The 18,766-nt window shown below is 33.7% G+C and overlaps 1 protein-coding gene across 1 annotated transcript in view; it reads right to left on the bottom strand.

Annotated features, from left to right (window-relative positions):
* Positions 1-18,325, bottom strand: part of LOC127839826 (band 7 protein AGAP004871-like) — a 42,606-nt gene extending 24,281 nt beyond the window's left edge. Inside the window, exon 1 of the mRNA XM_052368214.1 lies at positions 18,184-18,325. Within this exon, the coding sequence (XP_052224174.1) occupies positions 18,184-18,325 (142 nt within the window). The remainder of the gene's footprint in view (positions 1-18,183) is intronic.
* Between the last annotated feature and the right edge of the window lie 441 nt (positions 18,326-18,766).

The raw sequence follows: 18,766 nt of genomic DNA, 5'->3' as shown, positions 1-18,766 counted from the left end.
AATTGTGTAATGCTAAAATCACAAATAGTAGGTCAATTTAATAACCTGTTTACAATCGAATCGGCTGACAAGGTCGCGTCATTCTCGTGCAAAGCGTGGGTTTTAATACTTGATTGCTGTATAAAAACATCGAGGTGCAGAGAACGTTGAGATCTTTAGTTTAAAGTGATGTTGTGGGCGTCTGTCAGTTGGTAGGTGTCTGTCGCGGCCGTTGTTTGTTTTTTGTGTTTCGCTTCATATGCGCTTGTGTTTGTTAGTGCGGCATCGGCATGTCAGGGCGGTGTCCCGGGGGGAGAGGAATAATGCATTTGAACATCGGCCTTGCTTTCGGTTTGACAACTGGCGACAGCAATAATTCGATTTACTATGTGAATCTAAATTTGCTTTTGGTACGGATTCGTTCGTGCGACGCGGGGACGCTGTTTTGTTTTGCGGATCATTTCGGATTGGGGACTCGCCGGCGAGGTCATGTGGAATATCGAATATAGTATGTGTGTTTTTTTTGTTGTTTTTTTTTTGTTTTTTTATGAAGGGCTGGAGGCGGGATGAGTTGCGGATGGTTGGTCGGTGGCCATGTTTTGGCTTGCTCTTTTGGCCTGGTGGTTCTTTTAATCCCAATTCAACAGTGAGAAATGCCCATAATATTTCTTTGGATACACAAAGTGCGCCGAGCGCCATTCCACAATAGTGTCAACACATTAATTCTGTAATAAATTAATTACGGACTAGCTGTAAGAGCGCATAAATCATATCAGCGTAAATAAGAAATGTTTGAAGCGATCTTTCAAATCACGAATACTATTCCCGAATATATTTTTTATTAAATTATATCAGTCAATAAAATTTCCGAATATATTGCTTTTATAATCCGTCAATACGCTCATCCAACAGTAAGGCAACACAAAATAAACAACTTCCATTGCTATACGCGAAAATGCATAGTGCATACAATTATGGTTTAAAACGTAGTCACGTCAGAAGAAATTCTCAAGTGTCCCATATCTCAATCCGTTTAAATGCTGCTCGAAAGATATAAATGTATTTATTATCGGTAAGGTGATACATGTCCAATAGAGCGGAAATCAAGATTTCCACGTGCACCGATTTGTAGGGTAGAGAGTAGACGTAATTCAAATCATTGTATTTATTTATTCTCTGTTTGTTTAAAGGTTAATATGATGTTTCACGTGTTTCAGTATAATGGGAAATACTTGCGTACTAGTATGCATCAGTGCGTCAAAAACTGATCAATGCCATTATGGTTTATTCGTTTGCATTCAGTTTGACCAACTGACCTTCGTCGTAGCAATGCTATTTTAGTCTGGCGATTAGGCCCACAAACAAAGTATGGGTGGAAATCTGACGCATGAAAGTTGTTCATTCGTTAGAGGATATTGTTATACGCCAATAATCGGTGGATGCTAATTTTTGTTCTCGCTACGCACTCAATCGTCAAAGCTATTAGATAGTGTGACGTTAATAAAATAAGCACGAACGAAACATTACGTATTTTCTTCAGTATGGTTTCACGGGTGTATTTATATATGTATCGTTAAAAATAATTTATAAAAAATAGGTTCATTTCTAGCCATATTTCTAGCCATATTAATGCATGTCGGCATTACACTTGGAGTCTGATTTATTTAAGTTTATATACTCAATACGATTTGTAAAGCAAAATTACTAATTATACCTTGGAAAAAAACGCATTTCCCGGGTCCCTATTGCTATGAAGACTAAATCAACAAAGAACAAATTTAATCGCAACCTTAATTCAAAAATCCCAGCAATCAATTGTATCTGCATACTATATTAATTGATGTGCGTTGGTGCGTATCTTGCAGAACTTGTAATATAATCCATGTTACAAAATTAATAAAAATAATAAATACATATAAATATGAGAATAATAACAAAATATAAAACATCTATAACATAATAATGTATATATACAATAAACTGCGGTAATACAAATTCATATACATTCGTTTGGGGTGCCCTAAATGTACGTCTTCGTGAATTTTTGAACTTGCTTAAATGATAACCGATGGGCTTATGTTTAAAAGACACGAACACAAATCTGATTCTAAGTAAATAATAGAATGGGGCTTAGTCCTGTGAGATCAAACAATCTGGTTATATTGGAATAGGTTCGGTATATGTTTGGTTGATGGTACGCTAAAAGCGCCTTTGTATTTTCAAAATTATTGTGATTAAACGATTGCCAATAGGCTTATGATGATCAACGTTGGCTATGAATAAACAAATATCAGGTTGTTGGTAAATAAGCAGTTCCAGTGCCTCTATTAAAACCGGGACTTAATCCCAAAAGAAAAACAAGATGGTTTATAAATGCAATGGTATATGGTTTGTTGGTGGTGCACTAAAATGTGCTTATGTATTTTCAAAATTATGGTGTTGAAACGATCGCCCATATTAGCTTATGGTGAAAAGCTCGGTGATCACCTTTGGCTATAAGTAAATATTAAATAAATATCAAGTTCTTGGTAGATAACGCCGTTCCCGGGTCTCTACCGGAACCGGAACTTAATCCCGGAAGAACATTGTGGTGGTTATATATAATGGTATGGTGGTGCACTAAATGTGCTTATGTATTTTCAAAATTATGGTGTTGAAGCGATCGCCCAAATTGGCTTATGGTTAAAAGCTCGGTGATCACTTTTGGCTATAATTAAATATTTAATAAATATCAAGTTCTTGGTAGATAACGCCGTTCCCGGGTCTCTAACGGAACCGGGACTTAATCCCGGAAGAACTTTGTGGTGGTTATATATAATGGTACATGGTTGGTTGATGGTGCACAAAATGTGCTTATTCATTTTCAAAATTATGGTGTTGAAACGATCGCAAAATTGGCTTATGGTGAAAAGTCCGGTGATCATTTTTGGCTATAAGTAAATATTAAATAGAATATCAATATAAAGAAGTTCTTTGCTGATAACGCCGTTTCCCGGAAGAACTTTGTGGTTGTTATATATAATGGTACATGGTTGGTAAATGAAGCGATAAATGGGCTTCTATATTTCCGAAATTACGGAAAATACATGACTGCCAATTGGCTTATGGTAAAATGCCCGTTGATCATCTTTGCCTGTAAATAAATAAATATCCGGTTCTTGGTAGATACGCAGTTCCAGTTTGTGTTGTGGTAAAGCGATCGCCATTTGGCTTATGTTGAAAAGCCTGGTGATGAATTTAATGTATTTAACAAATTAATAGATTATTCATAGATCTCTACTGATCTGGGGCTTGATCCCGGAAGAACAAAGGTCGTTATTTAATGCTATATAGTTGGCTAGCAGTGCCGTATTGTTTGCATATACTTGTTTATCATAAATTAAAATAAAGTGGTGTATAGTAACCAAGTGGTCAACGTTGGAAAGCCCGACTTAAAGGTTACATTACACTAAATCATTGTGTATCCCTCCGTGGTCCATTCAAAAGTAGTGCCTATTTCTAAAGAGTTCCTTTTCTCTTCTTGAATATAAGCCATTTGACAATGTGAGACAAGTCTTTTGTGGTTATTTGTAATATCCTGTATGTGTCTGGAGTACTTTGATGCCTTGGATTGGAAGCTAACTTAAAAGATGGACTTTTGAGGGTGTGTTTTCTATTGTGTGGGGCTTTTGTCGAAACTAGGATTCCGAAACACGTTTTTCTACGGTGGGTTCATTCGACAGCGATTTACTTTCTTAGAAGTTGCGAGACGGTATGTTTTTGATTGCAATTATTGGAAGAAGACAGATCCATCTTTAAAATGATACCAGGTTCGGAAAAATTGATACGTCGAAAAGGCAAGAAAAATGCTGTGAAAGTTGTCAGTTTTATAATGGGACCCTATGGGAATCGGAATTAGTGTAATATAACCTAAAATGTTTGTTTTTATCGATTCGTGTACAAGTTAATTGAAAAAAAACACGTACATACAACCGTAACATATATATGACTTACTGTTCTGTTATATTTCATAACTTAAGTTCGCCGTGGTATTTACTTGTAACATTAAAAAACTGTATTACGTGTCGTTTTATTGTAAGGTTTGAAACTCAACGGCCGAGTTCCTGCTGGTATGAACCTGTATATTAATCTGGTATTTAAATGTCACGTAAGGAACGTATGAATGATCGGATAATCGATGATATGGGATGCCTATCATAGGGCAGTAGACGTGGCAGACGGTTCTGATCTAGGCTTGCATTATTTAGGGATCAACATCACGTGGGATTTTAAAAGACGGAATGCGCCTGGAACACATAGAATAATCCTATAATTCGCAATTGCCATTTAATCAACATATCAACATGCTGTACTTTTGACCACCACTTATGGTGGTAACGAAATCGAACCCCGATCAATGTTACACATTTCCCATGATTATCGATACATAGTGGGCTACCTACAATAGCTTTTATCTGACGCGATCCAAGTTTACTCCTTAATCTTTCCGCGCATTAATAAATAAATAAGAAAACAAATAGTGAATTCCTGAATAGCGTTACTATTCCTAGATGCGTGAGGTTGCTATATCAAATACCCTGACATTGTTAAATCGCTTGTCTTTTTCAAATCCGATGACACGCACAAGTTCTAGTTAGGATCGTTATCATGTTGAACACTGTCCGGAGCTATCTAGCCTTTTATTTGAGCAAGGTTTCGTTTTTCCAAACCCGATTTTAATTCTTCGTTATTGCTTGTCAATGCTGGCGTGTGTTCGTGGCCGCTGTGTGGCGGAAGGCCCACTTCCTGCGGCCGTGGTACTTTTTTGGCATAGTTTCCACGAACACACTTCCCGCTTGTCCCGGGGGATAGACATTATGTACTTAAATTTCCCGCCGTTCTCGGGGGAACCTGTATAAGACAATTGATCCCAGCCTTGACATTATTATGCCAAACCTTTAAGATAATAAATTGCGTAGTTAAACTGTTTGGCGTTTGTCGTTGAATAATAATGTTTATTCGCTCAAGAATAAACTGTCTTATTCAACGCAAACGCTATTTTCCTAAGGGATCGCCGAAACCTAAACCCCAATTTTATAACCCATCCTACCCAGTCTACTCTTACATATAGACTCGTCCACTAAGTATAAAACCACTGCCCGTGCAAATTGACGCTCTTTTACTAGCTTGTCGCATCACAGGGTAGGTCGCGCTATGGTTTACAAGTTTACATTTACCACCCACCCTCCCACTTAATTTTTTATTGTAGCATGATGCTTGCCAGATTTTTGTTATATTCCAGTGTTGTCGAGAATAACGAGCTCCATTAGAAACCCACATCGTCATGGCTGGGACTTAACAGCGTACGGCACACCGTCAGTCTGTCCAATGGCCTACTTATTTCGGCCCCCGACGACAGGTTCCTGCGTAATTGACTGTAGCAGTTTTAGAGAATTTGCTAGACTTTGATCAATAAACTTTTGTTAATATTGGTTGTTTTCGGGTACAGTTTTCCAGAGTTATTTTACCTTCAGTGAAGTTTTATCTCTGGTTTTTACTCTGGCCTTGAAAAAACAAAAACATTTTTGGATAACGAATAGAAGTGATGTATAGGCATAGTTTCCACGAACACACTTCCCGCTTGTCCCGGGGGATAGACATTATGTTCTTAATTTTCCCGCCGTTCTCGGGGGAACCTGTATAAGACAATTGATCCCAGCCTTGACATTATTATGCCAAACCTTTAAGATAATAAATTGCGTAGTTAAACTGTTTGGCGTTTGTCGTTGAATAATATAACACGGGGCTAAACTTGCTAATTGGTACTCGATAAAAAACTGTTTAAAAAGGGCCAATTAAAAAATGAAACTTATTCGATGGTGCGCATTAAGCCTACAACTTGCAACAAAGCTTATAGTGCAAAAACAAAAAGAAAGCAACATTCCACGCATTTGAGTAAAAGTTATCAATAGCACAAGTCGCGATTAGGCGTCGCCAACACATTCAATTAGACAAAGAAACGAACAATAACATTTAGCGTGGTCTGTGACATTTGGTCCTATTTCGCTAAGCGTTTGTCTAAGAAAAAAACATGATATTACGTTATATTATTTACGCTGACTTTGGTTTAATTCACTGCTTCGTATTTGGAAGATTTCAGAGAGTATTGTTTGAAATAAAAACAAATTTTAACATTTTAAAAGTGTTTGGATTTTACCTTTTTAATTCCACTGTCAACTGATTACTTCCCTTTTACCGTAGCTGGAATATATTTACATGCATTAAGCCAGAGGCTTTTAGAAGTAAAGTAAAAACATTTTTGTGAAATATGAAGGACACAGTCACAGTCTATTTAAACGCAATTGTTGCCATAAAAAGCATAAACTGAAGTAATAATATAACACTGAGCATAATAGATCCTAACAATCGAAACTATAAGTTTGATAACACTTGAATTTCTACATACCAAAACAGGCTTAGAGTTTTATCCAGACTAAAAAATGGCAGGTCTTATAGTCCCAAGGATTAATTAACGCTGGAAAAAATATATTTAACGTTTATTCAAAACATGGCACATTTGGACAATAACACTCGAGGGCTTATAAAAATCAACTTCCATACAGAAAATAGAAACCCGCCCTAAATAACAAAATCATATTTATAAAAAAAGTAATACCAAACAGTGTCATTCCAACTATTCAAACAAAATTAAATTAAGAGTTCGTTAATATCGATGTGAAAAGCGTATTGAAAAGCGAAAAGAAACTTGTGTTCAATATAACTAAAGAAACATATATCAGATGGTTCTAATGTAGAATAATCCACATAATATAGGGGACAATATCTCTTAGGTTCAATATGAAAAAATATAAAAAAAGGCATGTAATTTATGTAATAATGAAGTGGAAAACAGTACACACTTGTTCTGGTACTGCCCAGGAATTATTATATTTGATGTTGATATTATCCATAGAAGTAGACACCACATAATTTAGGGGACAATATCTCTTAGGTTAAATATGAAAAAATATTGCAAAAATGCATGTAATTTATGTAATAATGAAGTGGAAAACAGTACACACTTGTTCTGGTACTGCCCAGGAATTATTATATTTGATGTTGATATTAACCATAGAAGAAGACACCTTGTGCATTGACACCAAGCGGTGGATCTCAAATTGTCAGAAAAGACAAAAACAGAAGCAGAATTGAAAACCTGTTCCCTGTTGAAACAAATTGATGTCAATTTTAGTCATATTACCTTACATATTTTGCTTATCAAATCTTTTTAGCTCATCTATTTTTTGAAAAAAAAAATGAGCTATTGTCATCACCTTGGCGTCGGCGTCTGCGTCGGCGTCGGCGTCCGGTTAAGTTTTGCGTTTAGGTCCACTTTTCTCAGAAAGTATCAATGCTATTGCATTCAAACTTGGTACACTTACTTACTATCATGAGGGGACTGGGCAGGCAAAGTTAGATAATTCTGGCGTGCATTTTGACAGAATTATGTGCCCTTTTTATACTTAGAAAATTGAAAATTTTGGTTAAGTTTTGCGTTTAGGTCCACTTTTCTCAGAAAGTATCAATGCTATTGCATTCAAACTTGGTACACTTACTTACTATCATGAGGGGACTGGGCAGGCAAAGTTAGATAACTCTAGCATGCATTTTGACAGAATTATGTGCCCTTTTTATACTTAGAAAATTGAAAATTTTGGTTAAGTTTTGTGTTTAGGTCCATTTTATTCCTTAAGTATCAAAGCTATTGCTTTCATACTTGCAACACTTACTAACTATCATAAGGGGACTGTGCAGGCAAAGTAATGTAACTCTGACTGGCATTTTGACAGAATTATGTGCCCTTTTTATACTTAGAAAATTGAAAATTTGGTTAAGTTTTGTGTTTAGGTCTACTTTATTCCTACAGTATTAAAGCTATTGCTTTCATACTTGCAACACTTATTAACTGTCATAAGGGGACTGTGCAGGCAAAGTAATGTAACTCTGACTGGCATTTGGACGGAATTATGGGCCCTTCATACTCAGAAAAATGAAAATTTGGTTAAGTTTTGTGTTTTGGTCCACTTTACCCCCAAAGTATCATAGATATTGCATTCATACTTGGAACACTCGCAAACTATCATAAGGGTACAGTAAAATGACAATATGCATAACTCTGGTTGTCATTTTTACGGAATTATCGCCCTTTTTTGACTTAGTAACTTTTAATTTATGGTTAAATTTTGTGTTTCGATCCACTTTACTTCTTAAGTATCAAGGCTATTGCTTTCAAACTTCAAATACTTTCATGCTATCATGAGGTTACTGTACCTGGCAAGTTGAATATAACCTTGACCTTTGAATTACCTTGACTCTCAATGTCAAATTATTAAATTTTGCTAAAATTGTCATTACTTCTTTAGTTATGATTACATTTGATTGATACTTTGACAAAACTACTCTTACCTGACATACCACAATAGACTCCACCCAAACCATCCCCCGTGCCCTCCCCCCCCCCCGAATCCCCCCCCATTTCTTTTTCTTTTTTTTAAGATCATCTCACAAAACAAATGACCAGCACACCCTCACACGATACCCCCCCCCCCACACCCCCATTTTTTTAACGGTTAAAAAACACAAATATTTATTTTTATTATTTTATGTTTGAAATACCGTCCAACCATCGCACCCAAGAATCCCCCCACCCCCCCCCCCGAATCCCCCTCCCCTAAATTTTTTTTTAAGAACATCTCACAAATTACCACCACACCCTCACACTATACCCCCCCACCCCCAATTTTTTTTAAACGGTTAAAAAACACAAATATTTATTTTTATTATTTTATGTTTGAAATACGGTCCAACCATCGCACCCAAGAATCCCCCCCCACCCCCCCCCCCCCCCCCGAATTGCCCCCCCCCCTAATTTTTTTTTTTTTTTTTAAGATCATCTCACAAATTACCACCACACCCTCACACTATACTCCCCCCCCTCCCCAATTTTTTTTGAAACAGTTAAAAAACACAAATATTTATTTATATTATATATGTTTGAAATACCGTCCAACCATCGCACCCAAAAATCCCCCCCCCCCCCCCCCTCCCCGCCGATTTTTTTTTTCCTTTTTGCATTTTTTTCGCATTTTTGGAAGATAATGTAATAAATGTCCACACACCCACACTATACACCCCTCTCCACTCCACCCCTCCCTCCTTTGTGATGGAAAATGAGAGTCCCTTCACCTTTAAAAAGAAAATAGATGAGCGGTCTGCACCCGCAAGGCGGTGCTCTTGTTTTTAAATCTGCATCCTCAGTAAATCATACATCATGCAATTCAGTCTTTTAAGTTATCTTTCGTTGAAAAGGGGAAGGTTGATTGCTTGAACGTAGTTTGCATTAAAGCAGTATCATTTTATAGACGGATTGTATACAATGGTTGCTTGACACATATGCTTCAATTTTGAAAACACTCTTATTAGTCAAATATTTTTTTAACAATAATAAAAAAGTAACCCCAAGAATAATTTTTATTACGATAAAAGCAATAGTATTTGTAGAAGTTCACACGTTATGGATAACATGTAAATACCATTACGCTATATGCATGCGCACGTTCGATCTAGAAACACTATAGTAAAAAATTGTTACTGCACTTTCATCGCGTTATCACAGTCACGGTCGATTATTAGCCATCCATGCAAAGCATTGTCAGACATCAAGTGACATTTAGAAAATTCGATTGGAATCGGTACGAGGTGATTTGTTAATATGGAACAAACCATTTGAACTTGTTTATGCATCGCAATTTGGGTCGTTAATGACTCAGAGGTTTGAATGTATAACAAGAGATGTCAGAAGACAGAGCGCTCGACTTTTCGAGTGCTTGACAGTATAACGAAAGCCATCATGGGGCAATTGTTTATATTCAATAATGTCAAGTTAATAAAGTCATATTCTAACAATAAAAGGACCATAATTGAAACATATTGATCGCTTATGTTAAAGAAGTGGTAAATTATAGGCAATTCTGAGTTCAGGTATATTTTCCACAATCTATTGAACATTTGTAAAACATAAAGGAAACTAATAAGATTATATTTCAAGTTTGATAGCAATAGCTTAGGTGGGATGGTTAGACGGTTTTTCAAAAATAAAATATTAAAAATGAATATGTGTTTTTTACCATGTTTCAAAAAATAATAATTTCTTTTTGTGTGGGGGTTGGAGAGGGAGAATAATGTGGGGGTGTGGTCATTTATTAGATGATATCTCAAAAAAAGGAAAAAAAAGGAAAAAAAAATATTTGGGGAGGGTGATTCTGGGGTGGGGCGGGGGGGGAGTTTGGGTGGAGTCCATTGTGGTATGTCAGTTAAGTATTGTTTTGTCAAAGTATGAATCACATCTGATCCTAAATAAAGAAGTTATGGCAATTTAAGCAAAATTGTTTTATTTGACCTTGAGGTTCAAGGTCATTCAAAGGTCAAGGTCAAAATCAACTTGCCAGGTACAGTATCCTCATGATAGTAAGAAAGTATTTGAAGTTTGAAAGCAATAGCCTTTATAATTTAGAATTAAAGTGTATCTAAACACAAAATTTAACAAAATATTCGACGCCGGGGCGAGAAGTATAGCTCTTATTTTTCTTCGAAAAGTCGAGCTTAAAACCGAGAAATATCTTATATATGAAGTTTTAAATAATTGTTTTTCACTAATAAAATTTTGTGCAGAATAATGAAACAAGTGTTGCAATTATTAAACTACGTTTGAAATTATGTAATAACGTTCTCACGAAAATATGATAACATGTATACTACTTAAATTGTAAATTGATCTATCTTCAAAATGATGTATATTTGGTATTTACTTCATGTTGTTATTGCATGTAAATGACAAAGAGCTTCACATGTGTATGTCTAAATAAACGATTATGTTCTGTTCTGTTAATGAAAATGATCTATTGCGATCAACATTTGATATCATAATTATGCACACTATTATATACCATGCTCCAAATGATATTTTGGAAGATTGAATATAAAAATTATTCCAGTTGTATCATATGTATTTGCAAATTAAATGTAAAACATTTATTGGACTTACCATTCGCACTCATTTGCAATCTTATATCTATAACAAATAATAATTAATTAATAAATATAATTTGTTGTTTTCGGGAGACAATATTTTTCCATTAGTATTTGCACAAGCGCAATGTTGGATTTAAATTAACATTTCAATTTCAACAGGCCCTCCCAATAGGCATAGCGACTATGGCCATATTGATTTGAGTCTGCTTGATCCGAGCAGAAAGGAATTATTTTTAGATAACAACAGACATGAAAGGTAATAGACACGTTACATGGAAAAGCAACCAATGGGAACGCATAGATTTATGATCCTTACATTTTCGAAATATCAACATTATTAATAAATAAAGGCGGCATGGACTACTTAATTGTGGATAAATAAATGCGGTGCACAGAGTCGGGTTAGAAATGAAAATTAATTTCTACCAAGATGGCCAGTTTGAATGTTAAGACATTTATCTGGAGAAATTCTTAAATTTGTAATTTACCCCTTTTTTAAATAAATATTAAACATAATATTAAGCAAGATGTCATTTAAAACGCTTACTGTATAGTAAAAAATATGAATTTACTGCTATTTAACAACTTTGCGACATGTATGAGTAATCAATGATTATATAAGCTAGTAGAGAGTAATTGTTTATCACTGAATAACTTACTTTTAGTTAGATATTTAGTTATTTCATATAGTATGATTGATATGTCGATCACTGATAACATCAGACAGTTAAGCAGTTTTGTTAAATAGAATACAAATGTTATTAATGTGACGTCTAGTGGTGCACACTTATCGAAATGAAATACACATTCGTTGAAATAAAATAGCGATAAAAGCACCATGATTTAAAAAAAATAATTCCTTTAAATGCTGAATCTAGCCTCTGAGCCTGTTTAACATACAAAGGCGTTGTGCTACAAATTAGTACAAGTGCCTTTTTCAATCAAGTTTCAAAATGGATCTCTTGAGTATCGAGTGAAAGTCACATCCATTACAGCATAAAGCAATTAATAAAAGACACAACCATTTAAAGCGGGTATATACGATCTTGTCAAATATTTATTTATTTATATAAAATGTGTAAAAACTTATTATACATATATTTCAATATAAACTAAAATAAAAGTTAAGAAGAACATGTGTCGAAAAATGCTAAATAAGCCAGATATTTAATTCTGAAATCGAAAAAGGCTGTACAGCCGAATTCGCCAGCATGTATATCATGCATGTACGATGTGAATCTAAATTTAGTTTAACGGTTCATTTGAAATTCCTGCAGCGATATCGATTCATACGACACACGAACACTTACTAAAAAGACGAATGCATCGGTTATTGTAGGAAAATAATTACGAATTATCTTCGTCACAATCGGCTCGGGGCTCTAATTTGTATTTGCTGTATTTTATGAAATTCGTCTTAAATGTATCATTTTTCTTGCATATTGTGTGTTATTATAACATATTTGTATCAATATTTTACAATTCAGCACATATAAAAATCGTATATACCCGCTTTAATAACACGTTTATTAAACTAAATACTAATAATGCTTTTTTAAGCAAATGAAATACAATTGCTATACATGTGCTTATAATAAGAAAAATTAAAATAAAGTAAGAAAGTACATAACACGTTCATTCATGCATACACAATTATCAAATTTGATTTTATTCCATTTTGGCTGTATTTTTGTTATCCTTTATCATTGATATAAGTGTGCATATATTACCTCATTTCTTAAATAATAAAAAATGTAATAACTATAAATATTATAATATGAATGTATAGTTAATTAAGATCACATAAACTGTTGAACATATATACCATTACAATATCGTCTAATCAAACAAAATGTTAGTTAAGTAGATAACTCATACACTTTATAAAAGTTATTAATTAAGAACAGAATAACATTCACACGTGAGCAAATAAACATAGTAGAGGCAAGAAAAAAAGTACTCTACCGGAATGTGAAAAATTAAAGTTCGGACCTTAGTTGAAGTTCATATTTGCAACAAATCTCAAATTCAGTATGTAACTACTAGAGACACATTTGAATGTTCAGTCTTGATAAGAAAACCATCGCCATGTATATTATTACATTAATTTTGCTACATATAATGTTGTTGATACAACAAGTACAGTTCATCGTTACATGTACACAATAATAACAAAAAACTGATACTAAGCAATGGAAAATTACAATATAAAATATCCTAATTGAAATCAGACAAGCATACTTTAAACATGTAAATGAAATGCATTCTTATATTAAATGACTAATTACAGTACTACACATGTTTAAACATAATTTCATATTTTAATTTGTAAACAAATGTATACAGTTATGTATACTAGGTCGGTCATGATAACATATTTTTCTGCAATTATTTGAAGAAGATGCACTTAAACAAAGTCTTAGTTATGATACATAAGTTCATAGCATTTTGTGATTACTATGTTAATATAACTAGTAATGAATCTTACAATCTAGCATCGTGGAACTTTGCCTCAAAGTTAATCATACGACTGACATTCTGCGAAAAAATATTACTGTGAAATAATATAAATAGTGTACATCGGTACACGTGTTCCAAAATGTATTTCTTTTAATAAAAAGAATTAACCTAAGGTTACATTCTTCATTCAATAACAACAAAACAATGTAAATGTTAAAATTCGTTAAATAATGAAAATTAAGCTTATCTCACGTTATAAACCGTTAACTTTTGTAGATTAAAAAACAGTATAAATGAATGAAAAACATATTTCTATAAGAAGTTAGTCTAGCTGGTGCAACCTTGCAGATTAGATTGAAGTGAGGCATATTTTAACATCAAATTTTAATATCCGATACAATCGATTAAGTTCAAACTCTGAATAAAACATACATGTTATTAATAGTCTGCATTACATTATAACTTACTATCCCTTACGTAATAAATCAGTAAAAGGAAACTCATACAAATAAAAATTGACAATGTGCGAACTTTCCCATTCCTTGAATACAAATTACAATCATACGGCATACAAAAAACGAACCCGATACCCAATTAAGTTTTAAAGTTTTCATCGTTGAAATATGACAACAGATGAATGTAAAACGGGTATGCACCTCTCGTTCGGCCAACGCCCATAAATCATTTTGTTTCATATCCACAAAGTAAGACAAGCAATACCAATCATACATGGGTCATGAAACTGGTTATTACTTTTTTTAAATTTTAACACCATGTATAATAATGGACTAAATGCTTAAACTCTATCAAATAATAAAGACAGCATGTGTCGAAAGTTTAGATGGTGTGTAAATATAATTGAGGGATGATCATGTAGGTATTCATGGTACTTAAAATGACTATTGTATCGATTATGTATTGAAAGTCTCTGTGAAAGTGACCTTTGACCTGTTGGCCTCAAAATTGACAGACGTATCTCGTCATTAGTAACCAACCTACCAATATGGATGATAGTGGCCAGTAGTGTTGGCAAGATAGTGCTGTACGGACCGACCATTCGAAAGACCGACTGACCGACACACGGATAGATACAAAGCAATACATGACTGCTACTTCGGGTTTTGTTGGTGGGGGGGGGGGTCATTTATATATATCGAGTGTACGTATATATTAGTTTGCTATGCATGAAAACACGTGTCTACACTTTTGTTGTAGAAATGAAATTACATTCGATATACAATCTTTAAGTATATATGCAATATACTAGCATATAAATTGCTTCAAATACAATAACATGCATTGAACTTGTTCATTTTTACAGATACAATTAGAGCATTTGTCTACCATTGAAGACACAATACAAATAAGCATTATTTCCCGAATAATATCTGTATTTAACAAAACAATAACAAGTATATAGAAAGAAGGGTTTGGAACTTTTCTGTTTATAAATCAAACATAAAAACAGTAAAAACAACACTTCTTTAAAAGTTTAAAGCTTCTTAAGAATAAATGTACTTGTTTTTCTTCTGGAATTTGGTGTTACCTTGTAAACAAACGTTAGCAATATTTTGTTTTGGTAACGCAACTGTAAAATGGCCCAGAAACGAACGGCTTTGCACAGTGGAAAAAAAAACGTTTTGATATATTCTCAACATTGTCAAGAAATATTTCTGAAATGAACAAGACTAAGAGTATACTTTTGAAATATTACTTGTGGAAAACAAAATGCCACAAAATTGGTGTATACTGCAATTTTAACCATAGTACTAATTATCTTTATTTTAAATTTTTTTGAAATTTCCAGGAATGTTTTTCAACAAGAAAAATAGTTCGTGAAAGTGGGTACTTTGTCTTCTTGTCTTTATTTTATTCAAAGAATGACTGTTTTAAAACATTCAAAGATATATTCAAACACTTGTTGCCAGAGCCATGGTCCTCTTAATAGATTATGGGATCACAGGATGACAGCCATTGGTCTTTGGCTTGGGCGTGGTATTAAAGTTGACTGCAAACACAAATAAACGATGAGTTGTTTTATATACTAGGAACGTGAATTCATTTTACATAATTTCATTCGTCGCGTCTCGGTTTAAGAGATACGGTTTGAACTTGATACTATGAGTTTATAGAGTAGAAAAATGATCACATTACACTTTCGCCCAATCTCAAAACAAAAAGCTTTTTTATTTTCCTCGTGTAATTTCATGCGCACGCGCATGAGCACACATGTCTCTCTTATTTTCATACATTGGCTGGGAGTAATCCAAAGATAATTTTAAAAACATCACATGTAGTACATATATAGGATCTGGCACGAGTTGTCATATCATAACCATATTTTATTAAGCGAGTTCAGGAATTTTGTTAGTAAGCGAACCTTAAGCGAGCTTACTAACGAATTTCCTAGACGAGTTTAATAAAATATGGTATGAAATGACAACGAGTGTCAGACCTTTTTATCACATGGTTTAAAATGAGCAAATTAAATAAATATTTTCGCAAACATAATGATAAATCCCGAATGTTGTTAACATTTCGTGACGTCATTTGAAGGTGCAACGTCATTTCAGCAAAATAACAAAATGCGATTGGTCAATCGAACTAAAATAAGCCAATTAAAACGCTTACAAAGTATATTACACATGTGTAATATACAAATATATGCAATGGTTATATTACATGAGAAACAGGGTATGGCATTTGATAAAAATGAGATTACAAATGTACCCGACCATATGTATACTATAGCACGGATAATCTACCGCAACAATAATGCGTTTATTGATTTCGTTCAAATCAAAACTTGTATATATTCATTGGGATATGCATATTCAGGTTTAAATGACGATTTGAAAATAAACATAAACATAAGACTTACTACTATACAATCATCGATGTATTTTGTTATATAACGCCGATGGAACATAGGTTATACGATATAACATTTATATAACAATTTTGCACTTTTTTGTAATGTGTTAACAATGTAAACCTACATGTAGTTATAATGTGACTAATTGAAATCGACATGTTTCATTAAAAAAATTATTTAAAGAAGGACGTATTCAGAAAACCGATAATAAGTGAATACAGTTTTATTTTTCAATAAAACACAAACATTCAGTAACTGTTAATCAATTAAAACACGAATAATTAGCGTTTAAAATAACAACAAACAAATAATGAAATATTCGGTCTAAAGTAAAGATCGTTTCGATAAAAATGTAGAACATCTTTTTTTCAATATTTGTTTTTACAAAGGAGAGTTCATCCAAGATCGATCTTTATCTAGTTCGAATACTTATTTGAAACTATGGTTAATATGTGTATTGTCAGTACAGCATTTTATTACGTTAATCATTTACTGAAGAAAACTCCATTATACCGGCATGCATACTGTATTCTTATAGGAAACTTGTAAACGATATTCGATTACAAAAGCAAAAATGAAAATCTGATTTGTTTCAACTGACATTGCGACAATACTAATGGTCGGTCTGCTTAACGTTTTGTGCGTAAGATTTTGTACGATTTCCATCGTCCATAAGAAAATGATATGACATGCAGCAATCTGTCCAATATAGTTTCCATTTTTTGTAAAGTTTTGTAAATTCAATGTTTATTAAGATAAAATGATCGCAACCGTATAATACTATTTTAGTAAATTAAGAACAAATGATTGTGAAACTGTACCTGGATTGCTCACCAAAAGTTACTGGTTTATACACACATTTTCGGTTGGTCGGAAGAGTGAAAACACGCAGGGTTAATTTAGGGCTTTGTAAAGAATTATTACCTGGGCAAATATATGTCGATTCAAGTTCAGACAGATCCCTTATGGACCTTTTGCCTGCATGCGCACTCTTACAGTCGTCTGTAAATTGTCATAGAAAAAAGTATGCATAGCGTGATTGAATAAAACTCAAATAGCGGTGTTTTTCTGCTACAACTTATTCTTACTAGTGCTATTGTTGTTGCAGTTATCAATATTTTGTCTGTTCATGCTAAACTTTGGTTTTGTAACGGACTAAATTGATGCAGAGCATTGACAACATATGATGAAGTTTGACATGTCATTATCAAGCATGGCCTTCAAGGTAGCGAAATGATTCTTAACGCGAAACGTAACCTCCTCTATGGTTGGGTCAAGAATGTTATTGAATGCGTTTATCCGTTTATAATAAAATAACTAATTTGACAACTAAGTGCATTATGTTGAATTTGATCTCAGCATTTGACATTGACCTTTAAGGTAGTCTGGAATCTTTTTATAAATTTTCAAGTTTTCCATTCATTGTTTATTAAACATATTAAAATGTATTCTTGAAATCCTATGCGGTTTAAAGTGGAGGCTACAATTGAAAGATAACCAATTCATATTAATACGTGGCGTGTGAACGGGATTCTCATTTGATTATTTTACGTTGTGCTCTTGATAAAAACGCTGTACTTTTACGAAATATTAATATACAGACATGTAATATTCAGATCGCAATAGAACACACTATTGACTATTAGATCCAATCACAACGATGAAAGAGGCTGTTGGAATCTTTATATGTGGTAACCGTTCTTACTGAGAATATTGACTATATCTAAGACAAATAATTTAATCATATTCAAGTAGAGACACCAACTTAATATAAGGCACTTATTAAATACTATACTCACCTGATTCTGCGAGTGCCTTGAGGGTTTCGAAAATGGCGTCCGTCGTTTTGGAGAGAAACTTCAGATTAGATTCCGTCACAATAGTTGTAACGTTGTCACATTTATTATGGTAGCAGGATATATTCGGTAGAAGTTCGGTCATCCGATATTTAAAATATATAAAATTATTATTACGAATGTAAGCGTGAGAAGCTCAAGCTATTTTGTGTGTGGATTTATTTTGCGTTCTACCATAATTGGTAAAGACAGGCTAATGTTATTCCAGCGTATCATCGTCACTTACGCCGTAAATATCTGAAGTTTCGTGTGCATGGTTAATGTCAGGCACAATTCAAGATCTTAGTGTGCGATCAAATTGCAAGCGGTAATCTGAATAAAACTGTTGTCTGCCATTTATTAATACGACGTATATGGACATCATCAAAATATGAAATGTGCGCACTCACATGGCCCTTTTTATATGCCGATACAACGATTTGACTAGCACGAACAAGTTTACATTTAAGTTACACGAAATATTTCATACAGGAAATGCAATGTTTGTACTGAAGCATGACAGTTATTTTCCTGTATTGACATCTTT

This window comes from Dreissena polymorpha, chromosome 7 (genome assembly GCF_020536995.1).
Source record: "Dreissena polymorpha isolate Duluth1 chromosome 7, UMN_Dpol_1.0, whole genome shotgun sequence".
Classification (NCBI taxonomy): domain Eukaryota; kingdom Metazoa; phylum Mollusca; class Bivalvia; order Myida; family Dreissenidae; genus Dreissena; species Dreissena polymorpha.
Note: the sequence above shows the minus strand (reverse complement) of the source record. Positions and strands in the feature narration are given on the sequence as shown.